We start from the raw sequence: 16,941 nt of genomic DNA, 5'->3' as shown, positions 1-16,941 counted from the left end.
ATTTTCACTTCTCTGTTCTGCAGTTTCCACACTGGTTTTGGCAAAATACGCTGCAACATTCACACAGCCTTGAAGGGAAATTCATTATGCAGCTTCCCAAACACAGCAGATATTTTAAGCTAAATAACAGGCATGGTAGGCCAGGCTGAGCACAGGGGTGGAAGGGCTCAGCAAGAGGAAATCACCTTTCACCAGCAGCTGCTGCTGTGCTTCCTCTTTGAGGCCACACGCAGTGAATTATTTGCATGAACGCAGTTTCTAGTGGGGAAAAAATAGAAGAAAGGAAAGAAATGGCTGCCTGTGATCCAGCCACAGCAACCTAAAGCATCCCAGCATTATTCAGCCCGGTTATGGTTGTGCTTGGAGAATAAAAGTGGTCCATCTAATCCCGTACCATATCTCTATAGAGGCTACTAGTGGATACCTAAGGAAGAGGTTAAGAGGGAGTTGGGCACGCAGGCTCAGGCAAGCACACTGCGTCCCCGGGACGCTCTCCAAGCCTCCAGTGATCTGTGGTTAAAGTCCCTCAGCCAGAGAGGACACCACTGCTTCAATCAATTGTTCTTCCATTAATTCCTCTAGACACATTACAAACACATTTTTGGCATCTGGCAGCAAGGGGTTCCTGCACTAATTACCCCTTGTGTGAAGCGCCCTTTTGTGTATCATCTGGAGCGTACCACATGCGCGTTTCAGCTGGTGCTTTCTACCCCTTGTGTGGAAAGAAACAGGGAACGGTCCTTCCCTGCTCACATAAACGCACAGGCACTCCCAGGGGCTTCTCCTGAAGCAAATGCTTTAATGTGCACTAATGTTCATGTTTCCTTCAGCAGTGCTTGCAGTAGATGTGGAGATCTTGACAGATCTAAGAGCCTATAAACAGGTATATATCTTAGTTGGAGAGGCAGAAGCTGCTTATGCAAGTAGTTAAAAAGCAGTACTAGTAGCAGGACTGCCTACACACTCCAAGGAAGCACTTTTAGGAGCTCAACCCACCAACAAGGCATCCAGCCCTCCAGTCCAACATTTTCTTTCCAATCTGCACATGAAAGTGTGAGAGCAGCAAGTCTCCTTTCCTTCAAACATTACCTGCTCAGCATCGTCTGCCGCAACTGCTGCTGTAGGGACCTTCCCTCCATGTTGGTTGAGCGGCCTCTTCCCCACGGCAAGGGGTGAGATGTTCCCTTCCTGTGAGCAGACCACAGGCCGGAGTGACGCCACTGCTTTCGAGGCACAGTGACCTAGACAGGTGGGGGTGGAAGGAAGGGTGGTATCAGGTGAGCACGGGACCTGAGTAAACACAGAAGGGCTCTGGTGTGTCTGCAACATCTCATGTGAACGCCACCAGCCCCTAACCTTTGATTGCCTAAGCCATGGCTGCTCGCCTCCTAGATCCCAAGTCCTCCCTCTGCCCAAACGCACCACACCAAGGGTACTTCAGCAGTGGCGTTGGCTCCCTTTGGCCTGCGCCAGGATGGCAAAGGGCACCCCGGAAGGTTGCCCCCTCTGTCACCCTTGGCTGCCCCACTGAAAGGCAACCCCCCCGCAGTGCCCGGGGCTGTGCTCGTCCTCCAGCCCACCTCTGCGGGCAGGGAGCCGAAGCCAGCCCGGCCACAGCGGTGTCACCCGTGGGGACAGCCGAGCACGGCACAAACAGGGCTCTCCCCAAAGCCCTCAGCCCTGCAACGGCAGATCTGCCAACGTGTGATGTCACTCAGGCCATGGCTACCTTCACATCACGGTTAGAGGAACCGCAGAGCCTCCCGACAGCTGGTGCCCAGCCTCCTGCGGCGGCTCCAGGCCGCGGGCTGGGGCAGCCCCGGCAGCTTCTCTCCGTGTGAAACAACGATGCCATCCAGCGGCTGCCGAGCCCGCGCTCCCCTCCGCACACCACTGCAACCGGGACAACAGCCACCTGCCTTGATTTGGGTTTTTTCGTTTATTTTTGGCATCCTGCCTCATCTCAGAATAAATATTCTCCAGACTTAAATACCCACCGTAAATCTTCTGCCATGCCCAAGTGCTCTCGCACCAGCACGCGGACCAAGCGGAGCAGCCCCATCCCTGCGTGGCCCCATCCCCGTGGAGCAGAGCAGTGGTGGCAGGGGACATTTGGCACTGCCAGCTGTTGCATTTAGAGTAAATATTGATTCGGGAGAGAGGGACAGCATTTGTTGGAAGTTCAAAGATTCAATTAAATGCTTTTTCTTTAAAAAAAAAAAAAAGGTAGAACATAGAAAAGTGACGAACAGATTCCTTGGCGGAGATGGTTTGAAATGGAAACAACTTTGAGATGTTAGCATTCACCACCATTATTCCTCCTTTGCTTTATTGAACTTTAGTATCTATTATCCATTACCCGCTTTGTGAGTCTCAGCTGCTCTCTGGCTTGGCAAGTATTTTACAATACATTTAATCTTGTCTCTACTTTATAAAGAAACCACAATTGTACCTGCTGAAACATACCTCTCAGTCAACTGAAGAAAGAAAGAAAATAAAAGAAAGATTTCATTCTTTTCAGACTCCTTTTTCTGTGCTTTTTTCCATAACTATGTGGGCTATGTAATTTTTTTTTTTTTTTTTAAAGATGCACCAGCTATCTTCACAGACTTTAGTGATTCCCAGGAGCTGGGGCTGTTCAGACACCCACCAAAGACCCCCAAAAATGCAAGAACTGACAGAACTGCAGGATTTTGCCATAGATGCCAAGGACAGCAGATGACCAGAACTGCTCTGGTGCAGCTGGTACCAGATTCCAGCTTAAGGCTCACCCTCTAAGTTCACCTCCTCCACATCTCGGAACCAAGAATTCTGGAGGTTTCCCTTGCTGCCAGACGGGTGGACACAAAGGTCCCTCTGCTCCCATTTTGTCCATTATGATAACGCTGTGCTACCTCCTGCCCTCACCATCCCTGCGCCATGTGTCTGATGGCTACTAGAAACCAGGATCACAGCCTGTTAGGGGTGCCTTGAAAAAAAAATTATCCTCCTCACCTTTTTCAGTGATGACAACACCAAGGAAAAGACTTTCCCTCCAAGTTTCTGAGAGCTGTATTATCAGTAGATAAAAATTCAGAAACCCCATCATTTCACTGTGCTCACAACACCAACCTCTGCCTTAAGCCTTCTGTGGAACATCATTTGCCTCCACAGCTTGATTGGAGCCTGAAACCAGACCTGATACCACAGCTTGATTTGAGCCTGAGCTGATACCAGCTGCAGGTTATTTGGGCCATCATTCACCTCTTCTGATATCCCCCACGTCTGCCATCCCCACAGATCGTGGCAAGCTGTCACCTACTGATTGCCACACTCAGAGTGAGCAGAGCTGCAAGCACTGAGGTCCTCACTGGTTTCTGCAGCCCCGGTAATAAGGGCCCCATGGCCAGGAGTCTGCTTGTCAACTCTCCTTTGCTATCTTTTTCACTGAAGTTCAGGTATTCTTGGGCAAACAGCCTGCAAAGGAGGAGACAATAGCAATATATCAGAGATCGAAGGTTTGGTGGCACTTCTGAAACCTCTCTAAATCCTTGTCCTGTTCAGGTGGACCACAACCATCACCTTGTAACATTGGCCTTGTCCCCAGGGAAGGACCCTGGGGGAGTCCCCTCGGTTATGCGTGCAGTTGAGCATCCAATCTCCTCTATGGTTTGCTTCCTTAATTATTTTTAATCTTGACTATTATCATTGTTGTTATTATTATTACTAACAAGTACAAGCTCTCAGAGGACATTATAATGTGCACTAATTAGCCAGCCAGATGGCAGCTGCCAAGAAGGCAGCACGGTGCCTGGTGCTCCCCGGGCTGTGGTGCATGTCCGTGTCTGTGTCCATGTCCGTGTCCGCGCCGCTCCCCTCCTGCCCCCTCCTCACTTTCTTCAGTCTCACGGGCACAGGCTTCCCCTCTTGGACTGTTCAAACCACAGTCGCCAGCAGCTAGTTCGTTAGCTAATAGCTGGGATGTCTCAGGTGACCAGCCAGTGCATGTCCCCTCCTCACGAGCTGCTCTGGCTGTGCTAGACCAGTAGAGCTCTGCTCTTTCCTTCCTCTCCCTGACCTTCATCTCTTCAACCTCCTGTCACATCCATGTTTTTCCTTGGTGGGTTACTCATCCCCTTACACACCGTATCTAACCAGGAACTGGCCCATGGCCGTCATGACAAACCCACACCAGGGTCTGGCAACACTACCTTCCTCTTTGCTGAACAAACTCTGGGGAAGCGGCAATGATTGACCCTTCGAGCCAGGGTACACTGGGCATGCACAGAGGTGGTGTGGACACCACGCATGCACTGGCACCAGCACTGCTGCTCCCTCGCCTTCAAAAAGCTCCTGCGAGGGGTTTGCTGTGCAGGCTTGCCTGCGCTGGTGGAGAGCAGGGCTGGGCAGACCTGCACCATGCACCTCCCTTACCTACTTGGGCCCTCAGGAGATGCCTGTTGCCAAACCGAGATGCCTCCCAAGGTCAGCCCAGCCCCAGCGCCTTGGGATGGTGTTGCAGCATCCGCAGCTGAGGTCTGCAGCACAGCAGTGTCTGCAGCTCAGCCTGCCGGGGCAGTGAGCAGTACGTGCGCTCATCTCAGCAGTCCCCGCAGGTCGGGCTGCAGCCCGGGGAACTGCCTTCTTTAAAAGAAGCTGTGAGACCGTTTTTAGCTGGAGTAATTGCTCCTGCATGGAGCCAGAACAACTATGGAGCTGTTTTCCCCAGTGAGGTCTCCTAAGAGCTATGGAGATGTGAGCCTCTAAGTGACTCATAACACATCAGGAAACAGAGCACCCACTTGTAAACAGGAGGGAGCATCACCAGGCGAGTGGGGCGGATTGTCACCTCCTGGGCAATGGCTGAGGGCAGCGTTATCTGTCACTAAAGAGCCTTGGCTGGGCAGCACAGGGCCCTGGGCTTGCAGTGATGAGTAAAATGGAGGTGCTTTGATCTGCCTCCCCTCCCTGATGGACTTTCTGATTAAAAGACAGAAAATGATCAGACACAAAGTGGAGCAAATTGACTCCATCCAATTCCTCTCCAGGCAAGGATGTAAAAAGGGCAAAGAGCAGAGCTAGTTCAATAGCAAAATGGCAATTGCAGAAAGATTTCCCAGTCACTGGGCTGACTTCACTATTTTGTAGGAGATCACAGAGACCGGCAGCTACTGCTACTTGTGAGTATCCTGGACACCGCAAGAATTTTGCCCAGAGTAATTTTCCTCTTCAGCTCATTTAATCTCTGCCCTTCCTCCTTTTCCTTCCCTGCTGAGAGCTGAGAGCTTCTCCCTTTGGAGTGGCATTGGTCCCTATGGGAACCAGGATGTGACCGTTACCAGTGGAGCAGTGCGGGTGGTGGGGTAATGGCATAGCTTTCCATTTCAGGGACATACAAGAACACCCTCTCCCTAATTGCAGCCAGCCTGGGCTGTACAATGAGCTGAGATCTCCAGGACATGTCCAGCCATGAGTTACCTGCTCTGCTTTTGGCACCTGTCTCAGGCAGGATGAAGTTCCCAGCCTGTCTCTTCATCAGTGGCACAGGATCCTACCGTTCCCATTTACTTCTGCATAGCTTGAGTGAGGTGAGATGAGGCTCCCCATGTTTATCTTTCCAAAGTGGCCATCTCCCACTTTGTAGCTACAACTACCTGCATGCCTCAGCTGCTCATTTGTCCAGGCAAATGATTGTTGAGTGCTCAGGAAAGCATCTAGAATGGGGTGTGTAATGCAAAGGTTGTTATTATGCCCGCAGGAGAGTGGGCAGCCTCTTTGCACTGTTTACTCCCTAGACGCCCACTGGGGATGTCTAAATTAGGCTTGTCCCCCTAAACCCACTCGAAAGCTGTGGGGAAAAAACAGGCTCCCTCCAAGGGCTCTGAACTCCTTTCTAGAGAAACATCTCCATGTCTGGAGAAACACCTCTGTCTTGATCAGCAGGCTTGAGAGGATGAATTTCCATTGTGTGTCTAAAACTGGGGGACGCGGCTGTGCCCCAGACGTCATCACAGCCTCAGCGCTGCTGCCCAGCCTGATGCTGCCAGGACACGGGAAGCAGGAATCTGCTGCCAGCACCAGCTTCCCTGGCAGACATGAGGACACATTTCTCAGCCTCTCCAGGAAGCTGCTCTGCTTCTTTAGACATTAATGTTACTCACTCATGCAACTGCCCTTATCACTCCAGGTGCTGCCAAGATAAGAGGTGCCACTCATGCTGTTAATGTAAATCTGCTCTCCCTTGGAGGAGAGGCTGTTTGTAAGCAGGGGAGAAGAGGATTGCTGGGAGTCCAGCAGCTGCTGATGGACAGCTGTCACCCCTGCTTCTCCAGGGCTCCCAGGGGTGCTGGGTGGCTCATTATGCAGAGGATACCAAGCCATATCAAAAAAAACCCCAAACCATCCTGTTTGCACAAGAACATCACTGAGAAAAGTCCCATATCTTAGATTCACTGTGGAAAAAACAAATTGAGCACATTCCCAGTCAAATAATACGGGGGGTTTTGCATCTCAAAAGCTGCTGTGTCTCTTCCCCTTGCTGTTCCTGGCCATTGAAAATCTGAAAATGCTACCAAAAATGTCACTTGCAAAGCTGTCTGGTTTGTGCCCTGGCAGCTCCCTTTGCCATTGCACAGCAGGTGGAGAGAGGGAAGGAACTCAAGAGAAAGAGGGTTTGGATGCTCCGTGACTTGCCAAGGATGGAGCAGGGAACAGTGTGCTGTGGTCCTGTCCTCACTCCCCAGGCTCTCACCTTCAGGCTGCACCACCTGTGCAACCTTCATAGCAAGGTCCAAACATCACGGAGGGGCTTGGAGACACAGGGGCTGGAGGCTCTTTCCCATGTGAGTGTAGCAGGAAAAGACCCCAGGCTTTGCTGGCACATCATCACTGCCCTGTCATGCTGAAAGCTCTGCCTGGGGACAGAGCTGAGGCTCGGAAATGGTGCAGCAACGTTGGACCTGGGTGAACACCTACAAGGTTGGGCATGTAAGTGCACGTGCGTGAGTGTGTGCCTGGGCTGGTGTGCCTGGGTTTCCACACCTGCGCACACTGCCAGCTTGGTGAAGGCAGCATCCTCTGCCAGCAACATATTTTGATTGCACAACGGAAATCTCACCCAGCCTTTGGCCTGAAGTCATCACTGTTGGAAGGAGACTATGTCCAGGAGGAAATATCTGTGAAAGCAGACTATTGCTTATGACAAGGACTTTACAGTTCTTTACAGTCCCCCAGAGCAATCTTCTAAGAGGAGAATAAGTGTGGAAAGCACTTCTTACGCAGATGCGTGGAGCTCAGGTTATTGCATGTAATAAAAACTTGGCGCAGCTAGTGCAACAGCCAGGAGCGAAGATGACCTGTCCTCCTACCTCTCCCTGTCTTTCCCTTGAGCACACAGCTCGAGCAGGGTGCCTGGGTCCAAGTACTGCAGGTCCAGCCTGGCTCTGCCCCAGCTCTGCCCCCAGCTTTGGAGACACTTGCCCACAATCACCATCTGATGTTTGCTTGGATTTTTCTTTCATATTGCCAGGGTATCATCCATCATCCGTGATGATACCTCTACACAGTGCACCCAGGGCACTTCGTACTAGAGGGCAGGGGTGACTGGCAGAAGGAGGAAGGGATTTTATCCAGGGGCTTAGGAAGGGCTTCTGATGTGGCTATCCTGACTTTGAATGTTTTAGACCAGGTTTTAAGCTGAGGGGTGCATGCCCCTCACTCAGTGTTAAGAATTTGGAAGCTGCCATGAATGTGTCAGAGCAAAGCCTTTCTTCTGAGAAACACAAGTAGAAATATGGCACAGCAAACCCATAAATCGATCCAGAGCAGCAAGCTGAGATGAAGACACAGACACCCACACGGCTCAGCCTGGCAAGCTCCCGGGGAGTCGCCGGGGAAGGGGGCCCAGCAAAGTCCCTGGATTGTCCTGAACCCCTCAGGAGCTTTTCACCTGCAGCTGGACTGTGTTAGCCCAAGCCACTGTCCAGTGATTCCTTCATCTCTAGTGAGACATTATACTGGCCCTAACCCTTTTTTTTTTTTTTTTCTTCTTTTTCCCCCAGGAAATCCAGTGCCATCGCCTGCAGCTCACTGCTTTCTCTTTCCAACTCAGTTTTGTCTGCGAGGGAAAGCTTACATGGGTACGGTCTATGCACATGCTGGCAGCACGCTAACTGCTTTATTGCAGCTATAGATCTGCAGGAGCAACTTCTTGCTGTTATACAGAGCTGCGTTTCCAGGAGCGGGCAATGGAAGTGAGGAGAACAGCTCTCCATGCAGCAATCAGTGTCTCGTACACTTTCTAGAAGAGGAAGCAAACACCCATCAGCCATGACAACCTTTATTCCTTAAACTTCCCCAGAGGGAGCATTTCAAAGCATCAAAAGGATTTAAACCTGTCCAGCTGCTGCTGAGGCATAATTAACAGTTGCACAGTCAGCTCCAACTGCAGCTGACAAAGCCTTAGCAGCAATCCTCTATTTATCACACTCCTGGAGTATTTATAGATCCATAGCAAGGCAGGGGGGAGAGAGAGAAGGAGAATAACAGGTGAGCTGCTTACCAGGAGGGTAACATTTGCTTTAAGATGCATGGCATTTCCTTGGCCCCTGGTGAAGCTTTAGGGGAAAGGCATGCGAGATGCCCTGGGGCGCAGCCTCTTGGCAGCAGGACACAGCAGCAGGTCCTCTTGGGTGGGAGATGCGGTGGGTCAGACCCCAGCTGAGATGTTGAGGCCCTTTGGCAAAAAGGGGGGAACTTGGGTTGTTGCAGTCGGGTGCTGGGGCAGACAAGTGCCCTGTGTCCTCACCAGGAGCCTTTCATCACCAGGAATTGGTCCGCAGTTGTGGTCCCTTCCTGCTCACATCCGCCTCCACCAGGAGATGCAGGCGGTGAGAAGCCAGCCTGATCTCCCATGACCCTGATTATAAGCTGACCTTGGACTCTGTCATTTGTCCTTCCTCATCTCCTCCTGTCGTTTACAACCCAGGGCCTCTTCATAGGAACTGATATAAAAATATTATTCTTGAGCTACCTTGGTGATCTGTGGGGAACAGAGGAACGCTGATTCACTGGGACATTTGACTTGTGGGCTTGAAGGTGATGCTGGAGCCGACGGGCTGGGAGATCTGGGCAAGCAGCCTGTGCAGGGACTGCCAACAAGATCCCAGCTGCTCTGGGCTGGGGAGGAGCAGGAAAGAGGTTGTCACCTCAGTTCATCTTTCCAATGGAAGGCATCCTAAAAAACCTGCTGGGTATCTCTTTGCATTTTCACAGCTCTGAGCAGAAACCGCTCACATTAACAGCCATTTCCCATTGCAAAGGGCTGCAGGAACCACCGCGCTGACAGTAATCTCATCTGGGCTATCTTGCACCAGGCTGTGCCCAGGTATTATCAGCACTGCTTTTATTTTTGCTGTAGCTTTATGACCCCGCTGAGATCATAAATGCATCTAAAGTCTAACTAAAACAATTTAATTTTCCCCATAAACGGTCTTACAAAGAAAATTATGGCAATGCTATTCCAAAGGGGAAGGCAGGTCATAATGCTTGCAGGTAACAAGGCTTTTCTTCTCCACTGACCTGCTAATTCTCTTCTGTTCAGACACAAAAACTGCCCCATTACTCATTGCTCCATGGCTGATGCAACCTCCCTAGGGAGTTGCCTCATGCTGTGATGGCCTGCGAGGACCCTTGGAGAGAGGTGCTTCAACTCCCGAGAGCTGCACCTGGCTCGTGCCCGTGCCCGTGCCCAGGGCACGCCAAGCACATCTGTCCGTCCAGCCCTGCAAGGCTCGCACTGGCCTCCTCGGTCAATTTAGCTTCCCCTGACACTTACAATCTTGCTCCAAGGACCTGCAAACAGCAGGGCATACTATGCTCTTTAATCCACTTGAAATAATCTTTTGACCACAAGAAGACATTTTCCTGAGCAGAGCCAGCAGGTTTCCTTTTCCATGCACTTTATTTACAACAGCCTCCTGTCCCTGGGCTCCGGAGTGGCTGCCAAAGCTAGAGTTCCCTTCGGCGGGATATCTTTGGTGCCGCATTTCTTAGATGAGGCCAGGGGAATAGTCACATATTAAATATGCAACATAGAAGGTGTTTTTACAGATGGAGTTCACAGAAGAGAAGCTATTCTGGTACTTGGCAACACTGTGGAGCCTCATAGCTCAGAGCAAGGACTCACCCCTGGGATGCAGAAGCAGAGCTAGCAGGATGCTGTCTGTCCCGGCCCAGCAGAAAGGACAGGTCCCATGTCCACCTCGGAGCTGAAGCCCCTCCGGCTGCACGCCTTCGGCAGTACCGCAAGCACAAGGCAGCCCTGTCCCACTGCTACGAGTGGCAGCACCGTGTTTCCAGCTGCAGCCAGGATCCAGCTGCACATGTGGAAGGTAGCACAGATTCTGCCAAACACTGGGGGAACTGTGGCCATTGCAAACTGCAGCACAGGTGTTCCTGATTTACAGTTTATGAAGAGCATCTGGTTAATCTCAGATACCTTTTTGGGGAGGAAATCTTTAATTTCATCCACAGAAGTCACAAGAATCCCAGTCTGTAAATCACAGCAGGGGAAAGCACCTCTCCTCCCCTGCAGCAGCCTGTCCTGAGCCACAGGCAGGGCCTGAGTGAGAACTATCAGCTGAACAAACTCCCAGCAGTTTTCTGAAGCTTGTTTGTTTGTTTTGAAGGGAAGCGCTTTGCTGTTGCTGGGTTTGTTGCTGTTTTGTGGTCGCTAAGGGGCTGTTAAACTCCATGCCACAGGGTGTTTGGAAAATAAATGAGCCTCTGCAATTCATTTCCCACATTGACTCAGAGTGGCTGTGGGGGAGAGAAGGGCAGTCCAAAATAAAGGTGGCAAAAGACGAATATACATTAATAAGTGAAGGAGCGAGTGGGAGTGGCAGTTCTCGCCGCCAGTGCAATGAGGCCATAGCCCCTGCTGCCGCACATCTTGGGAGGCAGGTGAGTGGCTTTGCAGTCTGGCACCCAAAGATGCCTCGTGCTGTGCAATTTTCAAGAGACTGGGCCACAGGATAGGGTGCTGGCATCCTCTGTTTCCCTAGTTATTCTGCATTGGGCCAGTATGTGGACACTAGAGTTGCACACACAAGGAAACTCCATGTAACAAGCTCCTGTTGCATTTGTGAACCTTTCTGGTGGGTCTGAGCCGGCTGCAGCCCCTTTCCTGTCTGGGGGTGCACACCTTGAGCTGCACAGCACAGGGGAGCTGCTGACCTTCACGCCTGGCCTCGGAGGTGGGAAAAATCACAGGGCTCCTCGGAGGAGCAGACGGCAGACCTTGCCCACAGCTCCCATCTCCTTTGCTGCAGTCCTCCAGCTCACCTGGCAGTCAAGTGATCTCCTGACTGAGGGCAAGCTCCCAGAGGCTCCCCAAGCCTCAGCAAAGGGTGCCCCAACCAGCCGGCGGCACCTTCCGACCCAGTCCCGGGGCTGGGGGCCGGGATGCAGCGCTTCGGCCTCTCCCCCGATTGAAAGCAGAGGGGTCTGGCCCAGCGGCCGGAATCCCCCTGCTCCCTCCCACCGGTGTGCAGCCTTACCCGGCAGAGGCGGCGCGGCCGCTGCCCAGCGCCCTGGCGCAGGGGACCGCTCCCGCGGGGATGGCGCAGCAAGCGGCCCCGGGGCGGGACGCGCCGGCTCGGGCAGCGCAGCGCAGCGCGGCTCACTCGTGCCCCCCAGTGCCCACGCGAGACACGCGTCCTTGCGGGAGCGGAGGGGGGCGGGGGGGGGCCGGGCCGGCGCTGGCGGGGTGCTCCGGTCCGTGGGGTGTTCCGTGTGGAAAGCGGCGGCAGCCTCGGGAGAGGCACTGGAGGGAGGCGCTTCGATGGCAGCTGCTGGTGGAAGCCTGGCGTCCCATCTCCCGGCACGGCACCTTTTGCCGTCACAGCCCTTCCCAAAACGGAGAAGGGTTAGAAGCTGTCCGGGCTCTTTACCGAACGACAGACCTTGAAATGCCTCTCGGATTGTTTACCTGTTGGCAATCTCTCCTGAAATCCGCACCTTCCCCAATCCTTTTGCCCCATGCCTGCTGCTGACAGTTCATCAAAGTATTTTTTGCATGCTCTGACTGCACAAAGATTAAAACTGCTCTCAAGCACATACCAAGCCCATCCCTTTCAGAAATCATGCCTCACACACAAGTCTACAAAGACACCTGGAAGTTCAGGTCTTCGGGGTCCAGGTGAGCATGCTTTTTCTCCTTGTTCTCCTGCTGCACATGGTACCACCGTTCAGCAAACTGCACTGCATCGTGGACGCTGTGGAAAGCCAGCTGACCACCACTGTCTGTCTTTCCAGCCCAGCCCCCCTCCTGGAGCCGGTGGCGGATGGAAGGGTTGCAGTTGGCCAGGAGCACCTGGACACCAATCTCCTTGTAGTCATGACGTGTCTCCTTTAGCGCAGAGAGACCCACAGTATCTATGAACTGCATTGCACCACAGTCAAGAATTAAGGTGTGCATATCTATGGAGGGAGGACAGGCATCTGCTGGAGGCTTCTCCACTCTTTTCTTGGCAGGTTTCAGGCAGTCAAACCCAGTGCCAAAAAAGCTCTTGCTGTTGCTTGTGTCTGCATTTGCCTTGGCCTCCACCCTTTGGTGCTTAGCAGCCAGCAGGATGGGATTTACCCCAGTTTTCTGGTAGAGAACAGTCTTGAAATAGTCCTTGTTGGCATAGTAGAGGGATGACTCAAAGCGGAAGATTTTGACGTTGGCAATACTGCTGAGCTGCTTGTAAGTGGACTGGTCCTCATAGATTTCTGTGTTGCTGACCTTGCCCAGGAGTGTGGCCCTGGGTCTCTGTGTGCGGAAAATGATGCAGAGCAGAGCGAAGCAGACGCCCACGAGGAGCCCAATCTCTGTGGTTATCAGCGTGGAGGACAGCATGGTTGTCCACCACACCACTGTGTCCAGCTTGCTGAGCTGCCACATGCGGGGGGTGTCACAGAACTTCCTCAGGCCTCCTCGCAGGTTGACAATGGTGACCACCCCCAGGATGGAGGTCTGCAGCGAGTAGAAGAGTGGGGCAATCCACAGCAGCACTAGCAGCAGCACCAGGGAGGTGACCAGGCCAGAGACCTGGGTCTGGGTCCCCGTGGACTCCTTCAGCAGAGTCTTGGTCAGGGCTGCAGAGCTGGCAAAGCAGTAGAAGAAAGAAGGGATCAGGTTGCACATGCCAATGGCAATCATCTCTTGGTTGGCACGGACAGCGTAGCCATGCTTTTTGCCAAAGATTTCTGCCAGGGAGACGGTCATGGCAAAGCCAATAACAGCAATGGGCAGAGCATCAACTGCCAGGCTGGAAAACAGGTTTACATCTGGCAGAGTGGGTTTCCTGAAACCAGTGGGGATATCCCCACAAACAGCAGACTTGTATCGCTTTTCGAAACTACAGTAGTAAGATATTACTGTGGCTACAATGACCACCAGCAGCTCTATGGGGAACGGGGCCTTCATCTTCTCCTTGTACCGGTCATTGATCTCTTTGACAGGCACTATGACAGCCAAAGCAACCAGGCTGGTGACCAGGTCACAGATGTTGGTGTTCCTGATGTATCTGAAAAGGTCAACCCACGTCAGGATGAAGGACCCCACCCCTTCGTGACGAGGTATTTTCAGTCCCAGGAGATACTTCATCTGGGAGGTGATAATGGTGAGGCTGGAGCCGGTCACAAAGCCACTGAGGAGAGGTTCTGACAGGTAGACAGCCACAAAGCCCAGCTGTAAAACCCCCAGCAGGATCTGAAAAGCAAGCCAGCCGTACTTTTAGCATTGATGAGAAGGGCTGGGAGAGGTGGCTGGCAATTTCTGTCGGTTTGCTTCCACTTTAGCACCTCTGGCTATTCTGTCTGCTGAGTATTCAGCGTGAGGCAGAGGACTTTGCCTTCAGTAGTTAATCTGGGGTATGGAAAACTAAAGACACCTACCTATGAGACTCGTCTGTGGCTAGAGATGTCGTACAAAGAAGCCTACAAGGTCCCTGCCGCTGTCTCCGTGCCGGCAATAAGGGTGCATAGCCAACACTGAAATTCCAGGCAGCAGCCACATCAACGCAGCTGTGAGTATTGCTTGGTGGCATAAAGCCAGTGCGACGCGCTGACTTTTAGTTGTCCCAGTGAAAGAGCCTGAAGTTGTTCAGTGACAGCCAGGCCCAGACAGTGGGGACATTGCCAGGGAGCATGGCCTTTGAAGGAGCCCCTGCTGATGGCAGGGTCCCTGAGGGCTGTTCTTGCCAGCCCCAAACCAGCTCTAACCGGCACCAGGAGCCAGCCCAGCTCCAGGACTGGGGTGGTGGGAAGGTGGTTCACAGTTCCCTCTCCTCCCTTGCTGTGTCTGATCCTAAAGGATGTTTCAGACACATCCAAGGACCTGTCCTATCACATGGGGGGAACAAACCCCCACATTCCCCAGAGTGTTTGGGGGTTTCTAAATCACTGCATTTGATTCAAGGGTGTTGGGGTCTAGTCATGTCAGGAAAGGTTTCTCATGACTTGTAAGTCTGAACCAAAACCAGAGCTTAGAGGTCTTTAGCTCAGAGAAGTTCTTAGCAGGGAAAGGACAGAGAGGAACAACACAACAGCGAACATTTGTACCTGGTAAAGACCAACCAGAAAGCTCAAAGAAAGGGCCACAGTGATCGCGTAGCAGCTCCTGTCACAGGCACCTGTCCCGTTACTGAAGGAGGTGGAGTTGCCCACCAGCGAAGAGCCAGTGTTGTCGTCGCTGTACCCTGCTAGCTGGAGGTGCCGGTTCACAGACTGCCCAATCATCAGGCACAGGACGCCGAAGGAGCCCACGCAGTTATGGCGTGACGTGGCCATCACGACATAGATGATGTTGCAGAAGAAGTTGGTGTAGATTCCATAGATGGGATCCTGGCTAGCTAAGAGAGAGTAAGAGATGGACTGAGGGATGGCAACTATCCCCACCAGGAGCCCAGATATGACATCCCCAAGCAACTGTGTCTTGACATTGTAACGGGGAAGCCAGTCCAGCACTGGGAACAGCTGACAGAAGAAGGTGATGATGGCTTGATGACTGCATGTGCAGACCTCTCTTGCTTTCTTTAGGATGAGATCCTTGGTGCTGAAGTCTGCAGGCTCATACTCCTCCAATTTGACACGTATAAAATCGGCAGGACTCTCTTCTAGTGCTATGGAGCTCAGTACATCTCTGCTCTGTCCTGACTTCTGGCTTGACGTGTCCTCCATTGCACCAGGAGAGCTAAGGCAGGAGAGCAGGCAGCCATGAGGTCTTGCAGTCATGTACGTCCTGTGCTTTGCTTAGCTCCAGGGCTCATGCAGGTTGCATGGATAAATAAATAAAGGAAAATAACCTCAGACAAATCAAGCAGAAAAGCACCTTCCTGTGGTGCCAGTTGATTTGTTTGTTTTCGCTTACAGTCCTGATTAACCACAACCCTGAGACCATGATTTAAATTCACACTGGCACAGATGCCCACATCAGGGACAGAGCTAGAGAGACCCCTGTGCTCCTTCCCAACATACCTCTTGTTTTGAGTTAAACCAGCAGAATGGGTTAAGATTAGACAATATTATTTCACTGAAACTAAAACTTCTTCAGGAACCCTGTGTTTCTTGATGATACTTCCACTTAAGCTAAAGCTATTTTGAAAATGTTGAGATATTCCAAGCTTTAGGAATGTAATACGTGGGTAAGGGAGGTAATTTGCAAAATAATTTTTCCTTTAACATTTCAAAATTTTAAATTACATTGCTGGCTTGCATCAAACAGCCCCATCACAGGGCTCCTATCTACACAATGAAAGCATCCTACTTTTTCAGTCCGATTAAGTAACATACGCACTTTCCAGAGCTACTCCAAGTATTTCAGTCAAAATGCAGCTCCAACAAACCTACTGTTTGTCAAAACTGAACACCACACACAGAGAAAAATTCTCCTGAGAGGAAACCTAGAGTGACTGCAGTTTGGAAATTGAACTGGCATGATGAGAAATCCCATTCCCCTGCCCTACAGGTTCGTTTCGCATCACTAGTCCCAACCCAAATCTCTTACCTCTGGCTACAAGCAGATACACGGGGTGTTTTCTCACTACCTGGAGCTTCTCCCCTATGGACAGACCTGTCTCCTCACCTCACGGCGCAGGCTGAACGGAGAAAGCACGAGCCTAACAACTGCAAACCTGTTTCTTTTGCCTTCCTTCTGGACTACGTGCTGCTTCCCCTTGAGAAGAGATCTGAGCTACTCAGCCAAGCGATCAGCCCTTTTATCTCGCTCCAGCCGATGAAGATGGTGCAGCCGGCCAAACAGAGCTGTATTTTGAAAACAAACATCGTTCTGGGAGAGTATTTTTGATGAAAACTTGTTCTGACCATTAAGAATGATTGAAGGGGTTTAGAGAAGTGCTCCTGCCAGATAACAGTATTGGTGGTATCTGGAGATGTGTTTGCTAAACAAGGGGAACCATGCAAAGAAATCCTCCTGCGTGTGCTATTGCTCTGCCCCTCCCTGAACTAAGAGCACATCATTGCCCGAGTCCTGCTGGGCTTCTCCACTCTATTCTGGTTTTCATTTGTTCTGGACAAGTTCTTGTTCCAAAAAAAAACCAATCAAAAAGCAAAACTTGGTCCAGAATGACTTTTCTTTCCTGGTAGCTTTTCCACCAGCGCTCTGATCAGCCGCCCGCCCGCTCCCCGCACCGGGGCAGCTCTGCTCAGCTGCACCACGCTCACCCGCTTCCACGGAGCCAGCGACGCCAGGCTTCTCTGAGGCTTTGTACACACAGGTCTGCACTGACAGCAAAGGTGTGATGGCACAGGTTATTTCTAGAGAAGAACTCGATATGTGTCAAATCTGCACAATCCACGTTTTGCACGTGCCTTTTAGAGACCACAGCACAAACAAGGCGTTTTGCTTTGCAGAAGTAAGCGCAATTCAGTAAAGTGCAGGGTTGCATTTCTTTTGTA

The 16,941-nt window shown here is 51.8% G+C and overlaps 1 protein-coding gene across 1 annotated transcript; it reads right to left on the bottom strand.

Moving 5' to 3' along the window:
• Positions 1 to 8,329: 8,329 nt before the first annotated feature.
• Positions 8,330 to 16,087, bottom strand: LOC129212650 (sulfate transporter-like). The gene is made up of 2 exons (XM_054841523.1): positions 14,587 to 16,087; positions 8,330 to 13,735 (listed from the first exon to the last, which is right to left on the bottom strand). Exons 1-2 carry the CDS (start codon positions 15,256 to 15,258, stop codon positions 12,140 to 12,142), a joined length of 2,268 nt encoding a protein of 755 aa, XP_054697498.1. The 5' UTR covers positions 15,259 to 16,087; the 3' UTR covers positions 8,330 to 12,139.
• Positions 16,088 to 16,941: the final 854 nt, after the last annotated feature.

This window comes from Grus americana, chromosome 14 (genome assembly GCF_028858705.1).
Source record: "Grus americana isolate bGruAme1 chromosome 14, bGruAme1.mat, whole genome shotgun sequence".
Classification (NCBI taxonomy): Eukaryota; Metazoa; Chordata; class Aves; order Gruiformes; family Gruidae; genus Grus; species Grus americana.
The sequence above is the reverse complement of the archived record's forward strand: the minus strand, read 5'-3'. Positions and strand labels throughout refer to the sequence as shown.

Excerpts from the sequence above, each read along its gene's own strand:
- LOC129212650 (XM_054841523.1), bottom strand. The coding sequence starts at position 15,258 with ATGACTGCAAGACCTCATGGCTGCCTGCTCTCCTGCCTTAGCTCTCCT. Across the intron at positions 13,736-14,586 it reads TTCTGGTTGGTCTTTACCAG|ATCCTGCTGGGGGTTTTACA; the intron begins GTACAAATGTTC and ends CTTGCTTTTCAG.